The following is a 21,646-nucleotide window of genomic DNA, read 5'->3' on the forward strand; positions in this document are numbered from 1 at the left end:
AGGTTCAAGGGACACTGCCAGGGACATTTTTCTGCTTTTCAGGAAAAAGTACATGAAATGCGCCTGGAACATCAAAATGAAGATATAAAGTTTTTTTTTAAGGAAGAGAGGAGCCGTTGTAAGTTTTTAGCTGTTTTTTTTTTTCAGGTCACAAGGGCAAAGAGTCAGCCTGACTTTTTCAAGTTAAGGTCTAAAGTTCCTGATGGCATCACAATATTATCACTTGTTTATAGCTTCAGTACACTGACATAGTAACTTTTAATAATACTAGGCCACTATTTGAATAGAAGGTTTCAATATGTCTTTGGGCTCTTGAATTTTTGAAGTTAAGCTTGTGACGTCCCTTTAACCATGCAGATATCGATTTTAAGGGTTATTATCAAAATTACTTGGCATAATTTCTTGGCAGTATATAAGCGAAAGCCAGAAGCATGCTTTTGGGCCTTATTCTATTGTGCTTGTAAAAGGTACTATAATATTCTACGTACCTTATTACATGAAATTTTCGCGACACGTTAATTTCGCGATTTTGAGGTGCACATATTTCGCGACACTTAAATTTCGCGATTTTGCGAAAATTTTGTATTTTGAATCACTTTAATTTCGCGTTTTTGAGTGAGACACAATTTATATTTTCTTGGCAATATATTTTGACATGCCTTTGAATTATATAAAACGACTTCATCGAAGGAACAATAGCGTCAAAATTAACAAAAACGCAGGGGGGACTTGATCTCGGCAATAGCAACAACAGAGCAGTTCTCACAATGTCTACAAGTGAGTCGAGTCAATTGACGACAACATCCATTTACATTGATTACTGACATATGCGAGTCACTTAATATTCGCGTCATGTTATATTCGCGACACTTATTGTTCGCGTCACTTTAATCTCGCGATTTTTTTAGAATCGCGAAATTTGCGAAATTAAAGTGTCGCGAAAATTTCATGTAATAAGGTACTAGCATTGTCCCAACTTTTCCAGAAACTACGCCAAAATAATAGAACCATGTCGGAAGTAATTCGAGTTTGCTTTGGTTTTGCATAACTATGCTTAGTGATTACTTTTAAAAATTCGGACTATTTTTTCGTCTAATCTGAGGTAAAATCAAAACCTTCAAAACCTTTTTCCCACGCTTCGTGTCGGCTACACATATTTCTTCGAGTTTTGATTGGTTCACTGGATTGTCTGTGTCCTTTGTTGGGGGGCAGGGATGGCGCAGTAGTGAGAGCGCTCGCCTCCCACCAATGTGGCCCGGGTTCGATTCCGGCCTGGTACCATATGTGGGTTGAGTTTGTTGTTGGTTCTCGTCCTTGCTCCGAGGGTTTTTCTCCGGGTTCTCCGGTTTTCCTCCCTCCACAAAAACCAACACTTCTAAATTCCAATTCGATCGGGAATCCGAGGGCCACAGGTTTGTCAGTCGAAGACTGTTACGTGCAACCCTCGTAAAACAAAGTTGATTGATTTGATTGATTTGATTGTAACTGGCCAGAGTGAATTCTCTGGTTTTAGTTTTACGACACGCATTCGATGCTATACTAACCTGACCCAAATCTGCACAAAAAGAAAAATATGCTACTATTAGAATTGATAAAACCGTTTTATAACAAGTTTATTCTAATAAAACAACAAAATACAACGTCCACATAGTTTTAACTCGACACCAAACCTGTGTCCCAGCAGCTTAGCGCTTGACGTCATCCTGGTCTGAATTTCGTCTGGTGGCTGGCCGGTAAACGAGTTGACCTGGGTACAGTCTGGGTACTGCCTCGTCCCCAGGCGTCCTCGTCCTTGGTCGTGCACGGTTCGCTTGGTGTTGTGGGACTGACGTGCACGGTTCGCTTGGCGTTCTGGGCCTGATGCGGACGGCTCGCTCCCTAACCATCAATCCCCGCGCTCCCTGTTTTCCCGCCTTACCGCCTCAACGTCCGGCCAATCGGCGCCTGGGGACGAGGCAGGTCTGGGTACACTTCAGGCCTCGATTGTTTAAAGGACGGCTACGGGTAAAGCTGTCCAACGAATTATTCTGAAAACTTCTTTTTAACAACAGTACTGGACAATGGCCCTGATCGTTTTAGAAGTCAAGCAGGGCATGCACGCATTGAGGCTCAATACCCGCATTATCCTTTATTTTCAAACAGTTGAATCCCGATAACTTGAACCTTCGAGTGAATTCGAAAAAGGTTCAATTTACCGGGCGTTCGAGTTATCGAGGGTAAAATTATTGAAAAATGGCCTGGAGGGGAATCTAAAAAGGTTCGAGTTAGCGGGAGGTTCGATCAGTATCGGGTGTTCGGGCTACCGGGATTCAACTGCCTGATATAATACACAAGTCCTGTAATTTTTTCACACTACTAACAACCGAGGGGCTTATATCAAACTCCAGTTCCACAATATGAAGCTTTCTCCTGGATAGGATGTGCTTGTCCATCGTATATCACCTCCCATCGTTGTGTCAACTTGTCAAAACAGCTTGTCCTATTGTGGTCCTTTGTCAGAACTTTCCTGCAAAATAGAAGTAAATTTCTCGAAAAAAGTGAGGCCTGTATACCATTAAACGGATCGAAAGAAGGCTTAAAAATTTTAAGCTATTATCTTGATGTTCCTAAATGGAAAGTATAAATGCTAGTTGTTAGTTAATAGTTTATGCAACTTGTCACTTGTTTGTTTCTTTGCAATCTTGGATATAAGTAGAATTTGAACCCATATCCTCTAGCTTACCATATATTTCAATTCCATCTGAATGTTTTTACCTACTACCTGTCTCATTTGTAGGCTGCTGTCATAGCTGTTGCTCTAGTCTTATAATTTAAACTAAAAAACAACAATAAAAATTGTTAGTGTACTACACTCAATATCACTGACTTTGAGGGTCGGGTAGCAGCACTAATTGACTTGCTACCCTTCGAGAGAACATTGGAACAAACAACAGGAACAATGCCCCAAGCCCCTAAAAACAATAGCAACTGCTACACTAGAGGACCAGTAGAATTACACACTTATGAGAGCTGCTACGCTACTGAAACGATGGGTAGGGTACCAGCTCTCGAAAGGTCTCACATGAATAACTCAAACCCTTCTAAAGGACAATAGAACAAACAACAATAAAGAACAACGCCCCTAGCTCCTAACAATAATAGCAACTGCTACGCTAGAGGAACAGTAGGATCACAAGCTTACGAGAGCTGCTACACTAGAGGAATGTTGGGTTGGGTACCTGGTCTGAATAACTCAAACCCTTCGAAAGGACAATAGAACAAACAACAATAAAGAACAACGCCCCTAGCTCCTAACAAGAATAGCAACTGCTACGCTAGAGGAACAGTAGGATCACAAGCTTACGAGAGCTGCTACACTAGAGGAATATTGGGTTGGGTACCTGGTCTGAATAACTCAAACCCTTCGAAAGGACAATAGAACAAACAACAATAAAGAACAACGCCCCTAGCTCCTAACAATAATAGCAACTGCTACGCTAGAGGAACAGTAGGATCACAAGCTTACGAGAGCTGCTACACTAGAGGAATGTTGGGTTGGGTACCTGGTCTGAATAACTCAAACCCTTCGAAAGGACAATAGAACAAACAACAATAAAGAACAACGCCCCTAGCTCCTAACAATAATAGCAACTGCTACGGTAGAGGAACAGTAGGATCACAAGCTTACGAGAGCTGCTACACTAGAGGAATGTTGGGTTGGGTACCTGGTCTGAATAACTCAAACCCTTCGAAAGGACAATAGAACAAACAACAATAAAGAACAACGCCCCTAGCTCCTAACAATAATAGCAACTGCTACGCTAGAGGAACAGTAGGATCACAAGCTTACGAGAGCTGCTACACTAGAGGAATATTGGGTTGGGTACCTGGTCTGAATAACTCAAACCCTTCGAAAGGACAATAGAACAAACAACAATAAAGAACAACGCCCCTAGCTCCTAACAATAATAGCAACTGCTACGGTAGAGGAACAGTAGGATCACAAGCTTACGAGAGCTGCTACACTAGAGGAATGTTGGGTTGGGTACCTGGTCTGAATAACTCAAACCCCTCGAAAGGACAATAGAACAAACAACAGGACAATGCCCCAAGCCCCTAAAATCAATAACAACTGCTACACTAGAGGACCAGAAGAATTATAAGCTTACAAGAGCTGCTACACTACTTGACTTAGGTTGCGCGTGTCACCACGTATTTTTTTCTTTCCTTTCTTTCATTTGAAAACAGTACTTACGTTAGTACAAAACCGGATTGTAAAATGAGAGTTGATGACAAACGAGCCATAAGAGTTGTACAAGAATATTTTACATGCTTGTCCTTAAAACATGTAAAACGATCAAGTTTGTTTTCGTTTTCAGAACTGTCAAAGGAAATGAAAATCAAACTGGTTTGAAAAAAATTCAAACCAAAGATAAATTAAAACCACAACTTATCCATGTTTTTCATGTTTCTACATAAAACATTTAAAACAGATACATGTACATAATTCTCAAACGAGGCATTCAATCCGATTTTGCATGTTTCTACTAAAAACATGTAAAAAGGGGAACGCATTTTTCTATCGTGTTAACTATTAAGAGGGCGTCTTTCTTAGAAACACCCAACAATTTCGCGTAAAAAATAATTTTGCCTGGAACTCTGTCAACTGAACGACTTTACCGAGGTAAGAACTAAAACAGATTTGGTTTGATTTGAAATGATATTCTGGCCGCGTTAGAAGCCATAAAATATTTTCCCTTGTCAGCCCTCGTCACAACGTCTCGAAAGTTGAAAAATAGGCACTTTTCGTAACACTGTAAAATATTTCTTTCGCATCATCTAGCCGCAAATTTTATATCAACTTGCTCATAAACCTTTCTAGTTTTCCAAGAAAGTCACAATTTGCCTCTCAATTCTCCTGGAAAGGCAAAATGGAGCGTAATATGACCACTACTAATCGCCTTCGAGCGAAGACTGTAAATTGGCTTCGATTTAGAGGCTATTTTTTAAATTTTGGGACCAACATAATACTTCTAGCCTATACAGCCGACTAGAGTAGTCGTTAATCTACAAATATGTGCAAAATCCCATGTACGTTTTCAATATTTCAAAAGTTGTGACCGTTTTTATCAGCACATGTACCAGCATTTTCGATTTTTTCGCCTATATTGAAATCGAACTCTCTCGAGCAGATTTTGACACACATGCAGCCTACCTGCTTCTCATCTCGGTTTATGTCCAACGTTAGACGGTTAACAATCCCCAGATTGCTAAATCCCATAATAACTCTAGCAAATTGGTAGGTATTGCCTTCAAAACTTTAGCACCACGGCATCTATCGAGTCCCTTGTTGGCGATCGAAAGCCTGAATCCATCTACATTTCGCACTAAATAGCCCATTGAACACCATTTCAGTGCCGTTTTTCTTCAAGAATCAGTCAAAAGACACTCCAAGACTGGTATTCAGAGAACATAGCCGCGATTTGAGGTCTGAATTCCGAAGAAACATCACCATTTACAGCGTACATCTCGACAATATCGATACTGTGTGATGCTGCTTCCGCAGAGGTCCGCATAAATGGGGAGACCGCTGATCGCTTGTGCCAACAAGGCAATTAAATCAAAATTTGGAAAGCATGCGCAATTTCGAGTTTTAAATAAATCAATCCTTTACAAACAGGATGGGCCCTAAGCAAACCGAGGAGCAACAGAAGGTTAAAGAATACCTTACGGCACGGTTTACACTAGGAGAAAGAACTTGGCGAAAGGAGGACCCTTCCCCATAGGCGTACAGACCGGGTAGGGGGGGAAGGGGGGCTGCACCCCCCTCAAATTTTGGGTAACTCAGATTTTTTGGGCAGCAAGAGAAATTTGGGCAAAGCCAGTTTTTAAAGAAGTTTTTTTTTCGAAGAGATAGATATTTTCTATTTTAAGGGGATCATTTGTTGATATACATGTTTGTAATTTTTTTACTGTTGGGCACTGTACTGTAAATATCTGTCACAGTTAAACACCTGATATAGAAAGCTTCTCTGCGTTACTAAATTTTATAAAATCGACGGAGACATTCTGGAAGCCGAGCAGAAAATGTGCGCGAGTTTTCGTCGTGTGCGCGGATTAGGCTACATGTCTGTTTCAGAAATGCAAGAGAATGATCTATTTGATAAGTTTTCAGAGTTTCCTTACGTTCTTCATATCCGTGAGTGATACCTGCTACATCGTGTTCTGCAGAACGATCATTCAGAGCATTGCGCAGATGGAAAACTTACCTCCGCAGCATGTGATGGGGAGACAACGTGTCGATGTGTCAGTATGGCCAATTAAAAAACAAAAACAAAACAAGTGTTTCTCGTTTCCGCCCGCTTCATTTTTGGGGGCCGCCTCTCTTTTTTATTTTTGGAAAAGTTAGAACGAACAAAACCCAACAATGTTTACTTTCACTTTGTACGGAGAAAGACTATCTTTTGTCTGCGTTTAATACAAACTAAGGCCCAAAACTTTAAATCCTCGTTACACTAGGTTTGTACTGGATAAGTCAATTACCTTGCAGGATTTATTTTGGAAGTTCGCTTCTAGCCTGGAGAATTTGACGATGGAGGAAAAAACATTAGTGCCACCAATAGGTGTTTAAAGCACTAGAGCGATTGACACTTAAATCAAGTTTACTACTACTACATCAATATGCACATATTCGATCAACACAGGTATGGAATGCAACAAAATAATAAATAATTAAAAAATAAAAAAAATTCACCCGGCCGCTCTATTTTTTTATAGAAATCGGGACGAGAAACATTTGTTTTTTTTTACTTGGCCTAAATTATTACTTGCCATCGCACTTATTAGCATTTAATGGGCATGTTCCAACTCTGTAGTCAACAATGACATGGATTGTATGGTTAATATCTTCGGCCGTTGAAATGGTAGAGACAGCTATTTCTTTTAACGTGCTGTATGAGCTCATATGATAGATTCTTATATAAGAATTTTTCACTTCATTTGAAAGCCTATGTTAGTGCATCGTATGAACCTCGATTCTTCTCGACTGTTTCGTAAAAATTTGGGCATGCAACTTGTGAGAACTTTTCAGTTTGGGCAAATGTCTCACCGTCCCCCCTGGCAAAAATTGCCGGTACGCCTATGCCCTTCCCAAGTTGCAGTAGACATGCGAAATACCAAAAATGAAGACAATGAACGTATGTTTACAAGAACAGAGTGGCTGACGAAGAGCCAAATCCAGCGCTTTTTCTCCCGACTAGCAGCAAAACGTCGCAAGGATCAGGGTGTGGTCGGAATGTCACCCGATGACGAGAAAGATGTCCGATGCCTCCAGGAAAATTCCGACAGACAAGTTCTGGTAGACGAGGTTAATAGAGAAATCAACGTCTCGCATCCCATCTGCTACGACACGTATGACCTCTGTGAACGTTACCACAGCAACAAGCTTCAAAAATTTTAATGTGGTCATGCTGAAAGCCATCTGTAGCCACTTTGAGATTCATGTAAAATCAAAAGAAAAAAAGCCACTTCTGATAGATAAGGGGACGGATATGATTCGTGAATGTGAATGTGTTTTTGACTAAACCATGTTAAACTTCCCGTACGAGTAACAGACAGTTGTTGAGTAGTCTTGACATAGCTGTGCTTTATTACGTTAAGTCCTCTCATCCCTCTCATCAAAAGGCAGGCAGGCTAAGAATACTACATCCTATAAGTGATTTCACTGTCACGCCGCCAAAAATAAAACCAAAACTATTAAGTAAAAAAAAATATTACAGGTTGTAGAAAACTGCTATATAAACTACCGTTACTTGTCCAAGTCTCAGATCTGTATATTATTCTGTACTCTAGTTATCCGTCAAATTGTTTCACGCAAATTTGAAGAGCACAGACATGTGATCTGGCATTAAATTCTGCTACAAATCCGATCACCCTCACGAAAAAGTAAACATTCAAATAAACTCTTTCCGCAAAACCTCAACGCTCAAGTGTCCAGAGTATTAAAAATGGCAAGATGAGGATTTTTTTTTAAGAAAACGTGACAGCCTTCTGGCGGCCATCTTAGGTCTTGTGTGGCGTGAACTCCGAAATTCAAAATGCTATATCTTACAGTCGGCCGGACTCCAGATCGAACTGTCCGCGGTTCGATCCCTGGCCAGGGTTGCTATATTGTGTTCTTTAGCAAGGCAATTTTCTCTCATAGCACCTCTACCCACCCGGGTGTATAAATGGTTACCGGCGAAATAATTCTGGGGGGGGGGGGGGGGGGGGGGACTGCGATGGACTAGCATTCCATCTAGGAGGGAGTAGAAAAATTCTTAGCGGCTTAATGCTATCGAAACCGGGATAAGCTGAAACAGTATGGGCCATTTGGCTCGAGGCTTCGCTTTTAAAATATATTTATTTATAGGATTGATTTCTTTAAAACTCGAAATTGCGCATGCTTTCCAAATTTTGATTTTAAAAATATATTGTGATATTGCCTTGTTGGCACAAGCGATCAGCGGTCTCCCCATTTATGCGGACCTCTGCGGAAGCAGCATCACACAGTATCGATATTGTCGAGATGTACGCTGTAAATGGTGATGTTTCTTCGGAATTCAGACCTCAAATCGCGGCTATGTTCTCTGAATACCAGTGTCGGAGTGTCTTTTGACTGATTCTTGAAGAAAAACGGCTCTGAAACGGTGTTTAATGGGCTATTTAGTGCGAAATGCAGCCTTGGATTCAGGCTTTCGATCGCCAACAAGGGACTCGATAGATGCCGTGGTGCTAAAGTTTTGAAGGCAATACCTACCAATTTGCTGGAGTTATTATGGGATTTAGCAATCTGGGGATTTTTAACCGTCTAACGTTGGACATAAACCGAGATGAGAAGCAGGTAGGCTGCATGTGTGTCAAAATCTGCTCGAGAGAGTTCGATTTCAATATAGGCGAAAAAATCGAAAATGCTGGTACATGTGCTGATAAAAACGGTCACAACTTTTGAAATATTGAAAACGTACATGGGATTTTGCACATATTTGTAGATTAACGACTACTCTAGTCGGCTGTATAGGCTAGAAGTATTAGGTTGGTCCCAAAATTTAAAAAATAGCCTCTAAATCGAAGCCAATTTACAGTCTTCGCTCGAAGGCGATTAGTAGTGGTCATATTACGCTCCATTTTGCCTTTCCAGGAGAATTGAGAGGCAAATTGTGACTTTCTTGGAAAACTAGAAAGGTTTATGAGCAAGTTGATATAAAATTTGCGGCTAGATGATGCGAAAGAAATATTTTACAGTGTTACGAAAAGTGCCTATTTTTCAATTTTCGAGACGTTGTGACGGGGGCTGACAAGGGAAAATATTTTATGGCTTCTAACGCGGCCAGAATATCATTTCAAATCAAACCAAATCTGTTTTAGTTCTTACCTTGGTAACGTCTTTCAGTTGACAGAGTTTCAGGCAAAATTATATTTTACGCGAAATTGTGTGGGTGTTTCTAAGAAAGACGCCCTCTTAAAACCATGAGAATGGGTTTTATAGTTGGTTTCGATTCCAGTTGCACGTGTTAATGCTTGTAGCATGTGAAAACGGGAACATGTGTTTATTCCGTGTCCTATGAAGGCCTGGCTTAACTGGAAACATTGTTGACAAGAAACAATGTTTCTGCAACAATGTTTTCTAGCCTATGTTTAGCCAGGCCTTTAGAGTCATGAAACTGATTTGATAGCAGTAACAAGAAAAATTATGTTTCTTGTTTGCATGTTTCCGCTTGAAGCATGCGACAAAGGAACAAGACCTTGGAACCAGATTACTTTTCTCGGCCAGAGAGAACTGAGGCTCTGGTAACGAACGATAACGAGTGTTTTGCATACAAGAAGAGATGACGTCATCTCTCCTTCTTCATTTTCTCTTGTTACACACAATGATGAAACAAGCACGTTTAAGGATCGGGTTAAAACGAGGGACCTTTTTACTGATAAAACCTTTTAAGGTGTTTATTTTCTTGTGTGTAGAGAAGGGCAAGGCTCGAAATTTGGGACATCTTTGGTAAATGGGTTGGTTATTGAGAGGGAAGTGTTTTTGAAGGGGTTGCTAATGTATTAGGGCGCTAACCCAGGTGGAGGTGTTATATAGTTTGCTTTTTAAAAGATTGAAACGAATTGGGTTTGGGTAAACATGAAAAAAGTTGGCCCGACTTTTGCCAAGTTTATCTCAACATATGTTGTGTGAGAAGTGTGAAGTATGAAGTGTGAAGTGTGACGTGTGAAAAGTTTGAAGTGTAAAAGTGAAAAGTGTGAAGTGTGAAAAGTGTGAGGTGCGAAAGTGTGCTTTGAACTTTATCGAGATGTTTGGGTTCTGGCCTGGCTGAAGTCCGTGAGCTTTGATTTTCGACTAGACAGTTTACTTTTATAGTGCTTCTTTTTATATTTATGGGTATGATTGGCGAATAGTAAGGCAAAAAGATAAGGAAGCCTTTAAAATCCACACCGGAACTTACCGGGTGCCGGGGTTGGGGTCCCTTGAGGCACAAACCAGACACTCGCAGTTCCATCGCTGGAATATCTGCACGTGATCTCAGCTCTAAACCCTTTGGTGCGAGTTATCAGACCACTTGGTGGGTCCCAGTGAGCAGTATTGGAGTATAGTATAAACCCCGCGTTTGATCCATCTTGAATAGTTCCACAGCCTTGTAACGGTACTTCAAACAGGACGAAAGTGTCATTAAAAGCTGTGGCGTTACAGCTGGGATCATTGAGATGCATTTTCTCAGGTTCAAGGTCAGGATTTTTGGTTCGGTCCACTTCCATCCGCATGTGGCTTGAAATATGACTTGAAAAACAAGTAAAGATTGTTCCCAGATCTAATGTGAAAAAGATTAAAGGAAAAATGATCAGCTATATCAGTAGCTATTGGCTGGACTGAAAGGAAGGCAAAAGCATTGTTTAGAAATCACAACGTATGATTGAGTAGCCAGTGCATGTCTGAAGTAGAACACCGAAAAGTTTTGGGACATTTTTGATTTTAAGAATTACAACTATTTGAAAAGAAAGTTGAGGCACTCTTGGTTACGAATGTAATTTCAGACATTTTAACAATGATACCTTGTGTCCGGAGAGGACCTCGTGATCAGAATGAAACTTGTTTGTTTTTTTTTCAACGAGGGCATTTTTTGAAGCAAAATACATTTTTTGGGACAGTGTCTCAACTATTTTGAAATTGATTGAAGATCCGACATATTTTAACTTTGCTCTCTTCAACTTTGTTAGTGCTTAAGACTGGCCCGCCTTGATAAGCCACTGCTACCAGCAGGCTTTTCCACTATATATTGTGAGATGAAAATGAAATTAAGTCTTAAGTGTGAAAAGTGTGAAGTATGAAAAGTGTTAAGTGTGAAAAGTAGAAAGTGTGAAAAGTGTAAATTATGAAAAGTGTTAAGTATGAAAATTGTGAAGTGTGAAGCATAAAGTATGAAAAGTATGAGGTGTTAAGTTTGAAACGTGTAAAGAAAAAAGTGTGTTAAGTGTAAAGTATGAAGAGTGTGAAAAGTGTGAGGTGTGAAAGATGTGAACTGTGAGAAGTGTGAAGCGTAAAACGTGTGAAGTGTGAAAGATGTGAAGCGAGAATTGTCAGGTGTGACAAGTAGGAAGGGTCAAAAGTGTAAAGGGTTAATGCGTGCTTTGGAATCCGGATCGAAATGTTTGTGTTCTGGCCTTAGCGGAAGTCTTTAGGATTTGTTTTTCGCAATGCCTTTCTCCGAGCGTATGATCGACAAATAGTAGGGCAAGCTGACAACCGCATGATACAGAGTGGGGAGCAGGGACCAACGATGGCATAGCATCCCATCACAGGAAAGCAGCAATAATCCTAGTCGCGTTATGCTCTGTTTATGCTGCAGAAACCGAGTTGAGCACCGAAACCGATAAGCCTGGTTACGCTCCTTATATCTCTTGGATTAAAATAATGGGCTTTACCTACCTTCAGCAGAAATCCCATATTGCTGGAAGCCAATAAACAGGACGACAAGCAGACTTCCGATGTACATAATGGCTGAAGTGCTTCTTGCTGATCCTTACTCAGAAATATACACCTGGAGAAAACATAATGAAAGCGATATTTAATTAGCGTTGGCAATGGGTAGTGAAGTGATAAATGTAAAGTAAAGCAACGCCGAGAGGTCTGGATTCGAGCCCTGGCCGGGGCCATTGCGTTGTTTTCTTGAGCAAGACAATTAAGTCTCCAAGTGCCTCTCTCCACCCAGGTGTATAAATAGGTACTGACCAACCAAATGTGTTGGTAACCCTGCGATAGACTAGCTTCCCATCCAGGGGGGAATAGAAATACTTCTAGTCGCTTCATGCTTCAGGAACCAGAGATAAACAAAACGAACGCAGACTTTACCTTAAACAAAAACTGAGATTAGTAGAGTGTCAGTTGCATGATTACTATAACTGAAACGTGATTAAAATAACTGAAACTGTCAACCTACTCATTTCGTTGATGATTTCTGAAACTTGGAGTTAAACAAAGCTGCTATTAAAATCCGTTAGTGAGTCGTTTAAAGCAAAACCCGGTTAACAACTAGTACAGTAATAAAATAATTTAATTTCCTTCTTAATTTTTCTTCCATAGCTATGTGTTAACCTGATTTACGTACTCGTTTTCGCAACATTAATAATGGGCGCAGTGCCAGTCAGCCTTAGGCGATCTAAGCCGATCCAAGCTTTCGATGAATTAATATTTTTCCTTTAACTCATATAACCTTAACACGCCTCTTAAGTATGTGCAAAAAACAAAAAACAAAAACTAAAATGAATTCCATGATATAATATAACCCAGGTTCGAAACTCGGTTGTTGACGAAATGACATAGTTCCATTTGTGGTTTTTAATTAAATGCGTTTTATAATTAAGTTGGTGACTTTTTATAAGTAATCTCTCTTCAATAATGACTTTTAAAATTGAACGGATTCTGTCATAGCGGCAACTGAATCTTTCGTTGATTTTTCTTAAACTGTTATCTTCTCTTTGTCGAAAACCCTCAAGTTAAATAACTCTTGTCCAAATCGTGAGTTTTAGTTTTACGATGGCGTCAAAAGCCAAATTTATTATTAATCTCTTTTGCATTAATAACTGTTACGGAAGTGTATTCAGTGCACACAATTGGGTGTTGTTACTGAACTCACGCTATTTTTGGAAAAGAAGTAAGCCAAACCTTATTAAACTTCGGTGAAAAAATCGTGAAACAATGTAACAAAGTCTCTACGAACAACGAGCAAAAGCTGAATTAGCGCCAGTGTTAATTTACAAATGCTTCGTGCTAGCGTCACGGATGATGCGTCTTAAGTTTCTTGTGTATATCTGTCTAATTCTTCCGCAGTTTTGACCATTTTTGTCCTTTTTGGTTTGATAGACCTTTCTGGCGATTTTACACTTAAGTAACTTTCTATTTTGAGGTTTCTTTCCCTGTAAAATGACTAATAGTCCCTTAGGCACAAGTGTAAATTTGGTTCCTCACTCTACACACGACCATCAAGCAGAAATAAGCGCACAGTCATTGTTAAGATTATTCAGTTACCTGCTAAAAGTTTAACGAATTCTCTGTAGCTGGATTTTTTGACTCGTTCGTGGACTTTGTGACTAGTAGTCCGTTGTTTTACATGTAACTTCCGCACTACTTTAGCACTAGCACAACAGAGCGCCGGTTGTTGGACATCAATTATTCACGCTATTGTATGTTTTCTTACAAAAGTTGAATGGTTCTTTTTGTCACCGGTTGATAAGGGCTTGATGACGTCACTCTGATTTTTTGTAAACTTCCTTTTCGTGTCGGCAGTGTGAAACAGTTAAGACGGAATCCACCAGGAAGTCGAGTAATATAATTTATTTAAGTTTAATCGAGTACCGTAGAATTCCGGTTATAAGCCCTGGGCTTATACAACTTCGTAAGGGGTTTTGGGTGGGCTTATAAGCTGAGGGGCTTATTTCCGGGAGAGCTTATAAGCGGAATGAAAAAAACGTTTCGAGACGAGCCACTGGAGTGTTGATCGAAATACGTTTTTAAGTTAAAAACGCATAATAAAGCAACATTTAGCCTTGTTTAGTACTGTCATCCGGTAGAGGGGGCTTATATCCGGGGGGGGGGGCTTATAATCGGATGTATTTTTTTTTGTTTCCAGGTAGATGGGCCTATAACCGGGAGGGCTTATAATAAGCGGGGGGGGGGGGGAGGGGGGGCTTATAACCGGATTTTTACGGTATCAGAATAATTTAAATCCTATTGCCCCAATGGATCCATGTGTTCTGCTGGTAAAAGGTACAAAACATTGCCAGGGTAACTAAGCCTGTCCCGATTGTGCTCGTAAAATGCCGGGAAAGTTGCTCACTGGAATGCCAAAAAGTTGCTAAAAAGTTCGCTCGAAAGTTACTTCAAAAAACCCAAAACGTTGCTTTCAAATAAGAAAATTCCCCAAATATGCTAATTTTCCTTTGACAGGTAAGATTTCTAAGCATTGCCATGCTATTTAACTGAATACCAAAATTTATTGAATTACACAAATTTCTTTCACAAAGACTAATCTTGAAGATACCGATGACGTCATGTTTAATTTCCTGACGAGTTTTTAATGCTGAATGATCCGAAAGTTAAAACATCTTCTAAACTTCTTCGGAAATCTTTGGCAACTTCGTTAATCTTCGGAAAAGTTCGAAAAATGCTCGGAAATGTTCGTATGGCTTTCGAACAACACACCGACAACCTTCGGAAATCTTCGGTCTAGAAATTGCTCAAAGTTGCTCGAAAGGAAAAAAGATGCTCGTAAGGTGAAAAGTTGCTCAAAAGTTGCCGAGCACAATCGGGATAGGCATAATATCTATCTACAACCTTTTTTCGGTCACACAGGTTGATCTGTCACACACGTTACTGCGTCATTTGAAACCTTCGTGCCTGCAACTCCGCCAACTAGGGTCACCTCATAATACCGTAATACCGAGTGACCTTCTTAATTTTTAATATAAAAATAAGCGAAAGTAATTTACAATGTTTCGACATCGCCTGTCATTGTCGAGTAAATGTTTGGGGTTAGTTCTTGCATATAAATAAGTATAAAAATTTAGCAAGTTAAACAAACAATTTTGCTCTGATTGACTCGAATTGTGTATTGAATGTTGGCTGAAGTTCTCTGATATTGTATACTTATTAATATGCAAGAACTAACCCCAAACATTTCACTTGACAATGACATCCGACGATGTCGAAACGTCGTCTATTACTTTCGCTTATTTTTTAGTGAAAATTTTCCTTCAAGCCTTAGCGAAGCGCGCGAGGTCTAATTAAGCATGAATGCAAATGAATTTTTAAAACCCCCAAGAGGCTAAGAAAGCATCAGTGTGTTCTGACAGAAATAGAAGGAATCTAGACGAAGTTTCCGTTTTATGAAAGTATTTTAGGAACACCGGCTGTTTCAGAAAGTGTTTCAGGAAAATCGTCCGTCATTTCGGTTTGTTTCTCTGAGTCTTGTCTGAGTCGTGACGTCACTAGCGCGCTTTGCTACTGCAGCTGTGTCAAAGAATATCGTGAAACTAAAAATCGATCATTTTTTTGATAACTTGGCCGTAACTAGCAAGAGGCAAGACGAGGCACTTGCCTCGTCTAGATTTCAACCCAAATTGGAAAAAAAAAGTTTTGTTGGGAAAATAATCCCAAGTTGAACAAGATTGATTTTTTTCTCAAGAAATACTTTATGAAAAATGTCGAAGAAAGAGTTCCAGAGCTTCTAGATTTCAAAGTTTACTGAATGGCATGCCCCCAGAACCCCCTAGCAAGATCTTGCCTCGTCTATAGTAAAGGTCTGGTTACGGTCCTGCATAATGAAAACGAATGTGATGAAACAAAAAATTGAGGTAGATAAACTTACGTTATTGCTGGATTTGGCGTGAGCTGCTATTGAGAGCGATTTTATCCCTCTTTTTCACGAATAGGTAAATGGCTTTTTGAAACTTGTGCGTCAGTGAATTTTGCCGATGGACAAACGCCGCTATTGTTAAACTGTGCACAGTTAGAAGCAGTTAGTTAGCTGTGCATAGTTAGAAGTTCGATTTGAACTAAATACTTTCGAAAGTTTTGATCCAGTTGATCCTATGATTGATGTGCGGAAATACTCTGAAAGCCGCGGTGAACGAAACGTGCAAACAGTCTACATATAGCGGGATTTAGCTTATAAATTCATTAATATTGCCGTTCTTAATACAAAAACAAACAGCATAACTATGACTCGCGAAACACACTCTGAAACTGTTGGTTAACAAAACTTGCAAATCTAGCGAGGAATCTCTGACTAGCACGATTTAGCGTTCAATAATTTGCAAACGTGCGAGTGACGTCACGACTCAGAAAAACAAACCGAAATGGCGAACCATTTTTCTAAAACCTTTGTAAAGCAGCCGGTGTTCCTAAAACACTTTCATAAAACGAAAACTTCGCGTAGACTCCTTTTATTTCTCTCAAAACTTGCTGATGTTTCCTGAGCCTTATGGGGTTATATTCATTTGCATTCTCTTTTTCGACCTCGTGTGCTTCGCTATTGAGTGGATCAACTCTAAGATCACGCGATGATTTGTTCCGCTTCGCACGTCACGAGCCACTAAAGGTCTGTTTAAGCGCGTTTTAATAGCAAACGTGCAAAAAACTTTGTACGTATACAGATTGGGGTCTTCGGATAATTTTATTTGACGATCAGCGCACGGTCATGTGATAGGTTGTTGCACGTAAGAAATGCAGAAGCCCTGGACCGAGTTGAATGAATTACAAAATCGTTGAATCAGTTGATCTTGTGATTAATGTAACCACATTCTGAAAGCAGCTGAATTCCGCGGTACACAAAACGTGCAAATCTAGCAGGATATAGACAGAGCTCCTCGTTGTTACACACTTTCTCTTGTTGCCGATTGTTGCACACTCTTTTGTCGCACACTTTCTATTTACACACATTTTTTATATTTGAAACGGAGAAATTTTACGATTTCTTATTATTAACGTTCTTCTTTTTCAACAACCACAAAAGAAAATATGTAAAACGCTACTGGGTCCGTCTCACCAAGGAAAATCTTTCGTTTCATCAAGGAAAATCTCAAGCTGTTAGTTAATGCACTGGTAATATCGCGCCTGGACTACTGTAATAGTATCCTTTATGGTCTGCCAAAACCGGAACTGGATAAACTTCAAAGAATTCAAAACACTTGCGCACGTCTTATCACTGGAACTAAACACTACGATCACATTAAACCTGCCCTTCGAGAACTACACTGGCTACCTGTTGAATCACGTGTTATATTTAAACTTCTACTCATCCGGCTTTTAAAATTATTCATGGACTCTGCTCGGCCTTCTTGTCGCCCCTCCTACAACAATATCGCCCGCAACGGAACTTACTACTCAGTTTACTGTCCCTACTGTGAACTCTGTGACATACGGTGAACGTGCCTTCTCTTTCTCTGCACCTATACTATGGAACAGCCAACCGGACTCTCTCAAAAATGCACCATCTCTTTCGACTTTTAAATCTGCACTAAAAACATTTTTTTCGGAAATTTTATTGTTGATCTATTTTTATTGGGCTAACCTTGTTTTATGTAACCTTAATTTTTTCCTTTGTTTAGTTGTTTCACTTATTTTATTTTTAGTGTCTTAGAAAAATTATAACATTATATTAGTTTTAGCTAATTTTTTAATAGAGAAATGTAAGCGCATTGAGTTTTTTAAATGCGCCCTAAAAACCTTATTATTATTATTATTATTATTATTATTATTATTATTATTATTATTATTATTATTGTTATTATTATTATTATTATTGGACACCTTAGGCTTTCTTGTTAGCCAAAGAAGTGGTTTAACATCAACCACCCGGTTAAAAGCTTATAGAAATGCCTTTTTACTTAGTCTATAAAAAGAAAGTATCTGTTATCTATTCAGTCTATTGTTACAATTAAAACATTAAATAGTCCCAAACTGATATGCGATTTGAAATAAGCCGTCTCAAAAGGACATAAAAAGAAATACCCCCGAGAGGGGGGGGGGGGAGGGGGTAATACAGCCTTTTACGGCGAATGAGTGGATTTCTGTAACCACAGTCTTTTCTTTACCTTCTTTATTTTGTTTTTCACGTCACGCACTGTTTGACAGACTTCTGTGACTCGTGTCACACAATGCACAGCGTAAATAACGCATTCCAACCTTACGTACTTGATCAGTACTGTAAATTTTAACTAGTTTGCTTTCCTGGTCCTGCAAAAATAAAAGTAAATTAAGCTAAACCAGGTGAGTGCTGTATATAATTAAGAAATGCTTAAAACTATTTATCATACTCGATACTGTCCTGTTCTTAAAGCACTTATACTTTGAATGTGTCTCAATACAATATAATGGTACGAAAGGTCAGTTGTCAGTTTAAATTTTGAAGACCTTGGCTGTATTTAGGCTTTCGAAAGCTTGAATCAAGGTCTTCATTGGTTTCAACTAACGGCTGTTCCAAAAACTCTGGAAATCCATCGAACAAACCCAAGGATTTGCAAGGAAATTTATGACCGCCGCTCAAAACACGTGAAAACAAGCTCGCCAAACCTGACGTCACAAATACCTCTATTAGATTCCATTCCACGCGCGGCCATTTCTGGTTCGTTTTCGTGAAGTCTTCGGAAATCGTCGGATTTTCATCTCCTAAACGCCAGAATTCGCACAAAAACCATTTGTGAGAGTAGATTATCATTAGTACCTTCATAAGCGACAGGTTTGCGGACAAAAGAAAAAATTCCCAATTTCGTTGCATTTGACCTTTAAAGGAATACAAACCTGTTACCTCTTTCCTACCATTATGTACCATAAATTTAAGTTCCATATCTCTCTTTGCAGCCTGTGACTTCTGTATTCTTCTGTCAAACCTGTTGTTCTGGCCTTAAAGTTATTATACAAAGACAACAACAGTAAGTATTGCTAGAACTCCTGGGGGATGGGGTACTCCCATTTATACCATGCCAAAGAAAATACAGCTAATCAGAATACAGGAAAGCCGTTGTATATTCGACGGTATTCAACCCAACCTTCCCATCGTGCGCTGCGATGGTATTCTCGACGAAATTTAGTAAGCGTATTTTCTATGGCATGCATGGTATAAAATAGTTACACAACACTTTCTCGTGGTATACTATGGAATATGCCACTTGTCACTTGTATTTTCTTCGTATACACACTCGCCTAAAGGCTCGTGTGTATACCGAGAAAATACAAGTGACTCGTGGGATATTCCATAGTATACCACTCGAAAGCGTTGCATAACTAGTATATATGAGTTATATTGGTATGTGCCGCTGTGAAGGGTATGGTTCTAAAGCAGTTTAGTCTGGGATAGGGTATAGAAACCAGAGAGTTTTGATCTAGAATAGGGTATCATTTGCCGTGAAACGGATCAGTGGCATAAAGAATTAATTCCAGAATAGGAATAGAACTTGGAAGTGAAAGAGGCTTTCCTAAACATAATGTTGTTGACAGATGGTTTCCCATTGAAAACACTGATACAGTAAACACCCGCGTGTAAGAACCTACAATTTTCTAAGTTTGGCAAAATACAGTCGAAACTCTCTTAACGGACACTCCCGTAAGCGGACAGCTCTACTTACGGTCGCCTTGTTTGAAACCCCGTTTTAACTCCCATACAAACTCTGTATTTTTACATTCTCGTAAGCGGACATTCCCGTAAGCGGCCGCGGACACTTTCAGAGATTACAACTTTGACTTTTTCTTTGTTTTTAAGCTCCCGTAAGCGGACACCCAAAAGAAAATCCTATAAACAACCTCTGTATCTTGTTTTTTCTTATTAACTTTACATCGCCGTTCGTCACAATGATTTTACAGTAATTACAGAACCATATTTCAGTGTTTGTTTTGTCGTCATCAACGTCCGGTTACATTTTGAAACACCACTTGTTAGCTAGGCAAGCTCCCGTAAGCGGCCATCTATCCCTCACACCTCCAGTGGCCGCTTACGAGAACCATTCTCGTAAGCGGCCAGCTCCAGTTACGGACACTTTTTTCGCGTCCCGAGGGTGTCCGCTTACGAAAGCTTCGACTGTAGGTTCTTGTATTTGGGGGTAGTTATTGGTAATTTAGGCTAAGTAGGTTCTTAATAAGGTTCTTAATTTCTAAGGAGGAGCCATAGTTTTTGATTGTACGAGAAGAAAAAAATGAGTTTGGTCCTTCATTATGCAGCATTTATTCATAACTGTATTGCTTCAAGCCTCATGCAAGGTCCAAAGAAGACAATTACAGTCTATGTGAATCTGTCTTTTCTTTATTTGTAAATACAGTTTGGGATGTTCTGTTAAAAATGTTCATAAAAATTTTCTATAACCCACATATAAGAACCTGCTGAAATTTGCTTGGCTAAACAGGTTCTTATATTTTGGGGTATTAAAATGGCAAATTTCTGCCAGCAAATTCTTAAACCACTAGGTTCTTACACGCGGGTGTTTACTGTAGTGATACAGCTCTAAAAAAATATTGAAATAGGGTAGGAATTTGCGGTGTCTTGCCTAGTATAGGGCTCCAAAATCAGCTAAACATGGTCTGGTATAGGGTAAAGATATATAAAGTACCGCCCCTCCCCCTTGGTAGAACTCAAACACAAGCATAATTGCACAAGAAAATCGAACACGCTCATTCTTCTTATCTTGACCTTACTAGGAATCATCGCGCCATAAACATACTTAGCGCCCGGGACTAAGCGTAAGCACAAGAAAAACGAACAGTTAAGTTTTTCTTGTGCTTATGTTTATGTAGGCGATCGCTAGCAAGAACAACATAAGAGCAACGATTGTGTTCGTTCTCATTATGCGTTTGTGCTTGTGCTTGAGCGTGTGCTTGTCCTTTAAATTGCATGCGCGCGTCACCACGGATTTTCTCTTTCTTTTTATTTGCAAAACGATGATTTTCTATAAATATCGGATAACACAAATCTTCCAGAGGTGAGTGGAAGAACGAGAGGTGCACGACAGTTTGATTCTTTTACTTTCATCGACGAACATTTCAAGTCAAACCGAGTAAGAGAAGGTAAAAGTATAGTTAAAATAATCTGCAGAAAATTTTGTAAACTCCCTCCTTTGATAAGGTGTTGATTATAGAATTTGTGTGTCCATTTTTTTGCATGTTTCTGTTTAGAACATGTGAAACATGAACATTTGTTATCGTGTTGTTATTTAACAACTGGTTCATGCTTTAGCGTGTTCCATCGAGTTATGATGCGCTAACGTATACTGAATTTGATTGTGCGGCTCTGCTAGCTATGTTATGTGAGTTTAATAGCTATAAGCAGAAATTTCAATCCCTGCTTGACATGATTATGCTTACAACATGTAAAGCAAGAATATGTGTTTATATTGTTATCTATTAAAGTGTTCAAAATGATTTTAATAGCCATAACAAGAAATTCTGTTCCTTGCTTGCATGTTTCCGTTTGGAGCATGCGAGAAAGGAACACGATCCTCGCACCAGATCCCTCTCCTTGAGCAAAGAGAGCTGGGTTCCAGCAACGAGTGATACCAGAAGTTCATAATCATTATAAACGTCTGGTGATCTTGATTATTCCGACAATTTCAATCTCTTTTTTTCATACTTAACAATCTATGCATCCAA

At 39.4% G+C, this 21,646-nt stretch overlaps 2 protein-coding genes across 4 annotated transcripts in view; both read right to left on the reverse strand.

Annotated features, from left to right (window-relative positions):
- Positions 1 to 9,890: 9,890 nt before the first annotated feature.
- LOC144629227 (zona pellucida sperm-binding protein 2-like) lies at positions 9,891 to 16,242 on the reverse strand. Of its 2 annotated transcripts, none has more exons than XM_078487461.1 (3): positions 15,879 to 16,242; positions 11,942 to 12,053; positions 9,891 to 10,826 (listed from the first exon to the last, which is right to left on the reverse strand). In XM_078487461.1, the coding sequence occupies exons 2-3, from the start codon at positions 12,006 to 12,008 to the stop codon at positions 10,441 to 10,443; spliced, it is 453 nt and encodes a 150-aa protein (XP_078343587.1). In that variant the 5' UTR covers positions 12,009 to 12,053; positions 15,879 to 16,242; the 3' UTR covers positions 9,891 to 10,440. The 2 variants fall into 2 exon arrangements, with proteins under 2 accessions (XP_078343587.1, XP_078343586.1); XM_078487460.1 differs by lacking the exon at positions 15,879 to 16,242 and adding an exon at positions 13,541 to 14,051.
- Positions 16,243 to 18,109: 1,867 nt separating this feature from the next.
- Positions 18,110 to 21,646, reverse strand: part of LOC144629130 (uncharacterized) — a 9,038-nt gene continuing 5,501 nt past the window's right edge. Inside the window, exons 4-5 of one of the 2 annotated variants that reach the window (XM_078487330.1) lie at positions 18,600 to 18,913; positions 18,110 to 18,247 (exon numbers count right to left, since the gene is read on the reverse strand). In XM_078487330.1, coding sequence (XP_078343456.1) covers positions 18,128 to 18,247; positions 18,600 to 18,913 — 434 coding nt within the window. In that variant the 3' untranslated portion in view covers positions 18,110 to 18,127. Of the gene's footprint in view, positions 18,248 to 18,424; positions 18,914 to 21,646 lie in introns of both variants that reach the window. The other variant, XM_078487329.1, reaches the window with a different exon arrangement.

Source organism: Oculina patagonica, chromosome 10, assembly GCF_052425735.1.
Source record: "Oculina patagonica isolate OP01 chromosome 10, crgOcupat, whole genome shotgun sequence".
NCBI lineage: Eukaryota > Metazoa > Cnidaria > Anthozoa > Scleractinia > Oculinidae > Oculina > Oculina patagonica.

What these genes read in the sequence shown, in the direction of transcription:
- LOC144629227 (XM_078487461.1), bottom strand. Translation starts at nt 12,008, where the DNA reads ATGTACATCGGAAGTCTGCTTGTCGTCCTGTTTATTGGCTTCCAGCAA. An exon ending in ATATGGGATTTCTGCTGAAG is followed by an intron (nt 10,827 to 11,941) that starts GTAGGTAAAGCC and finishes TTTTCACATTAG; the next exon opens with ATCTGGGAACAATCTTTACT.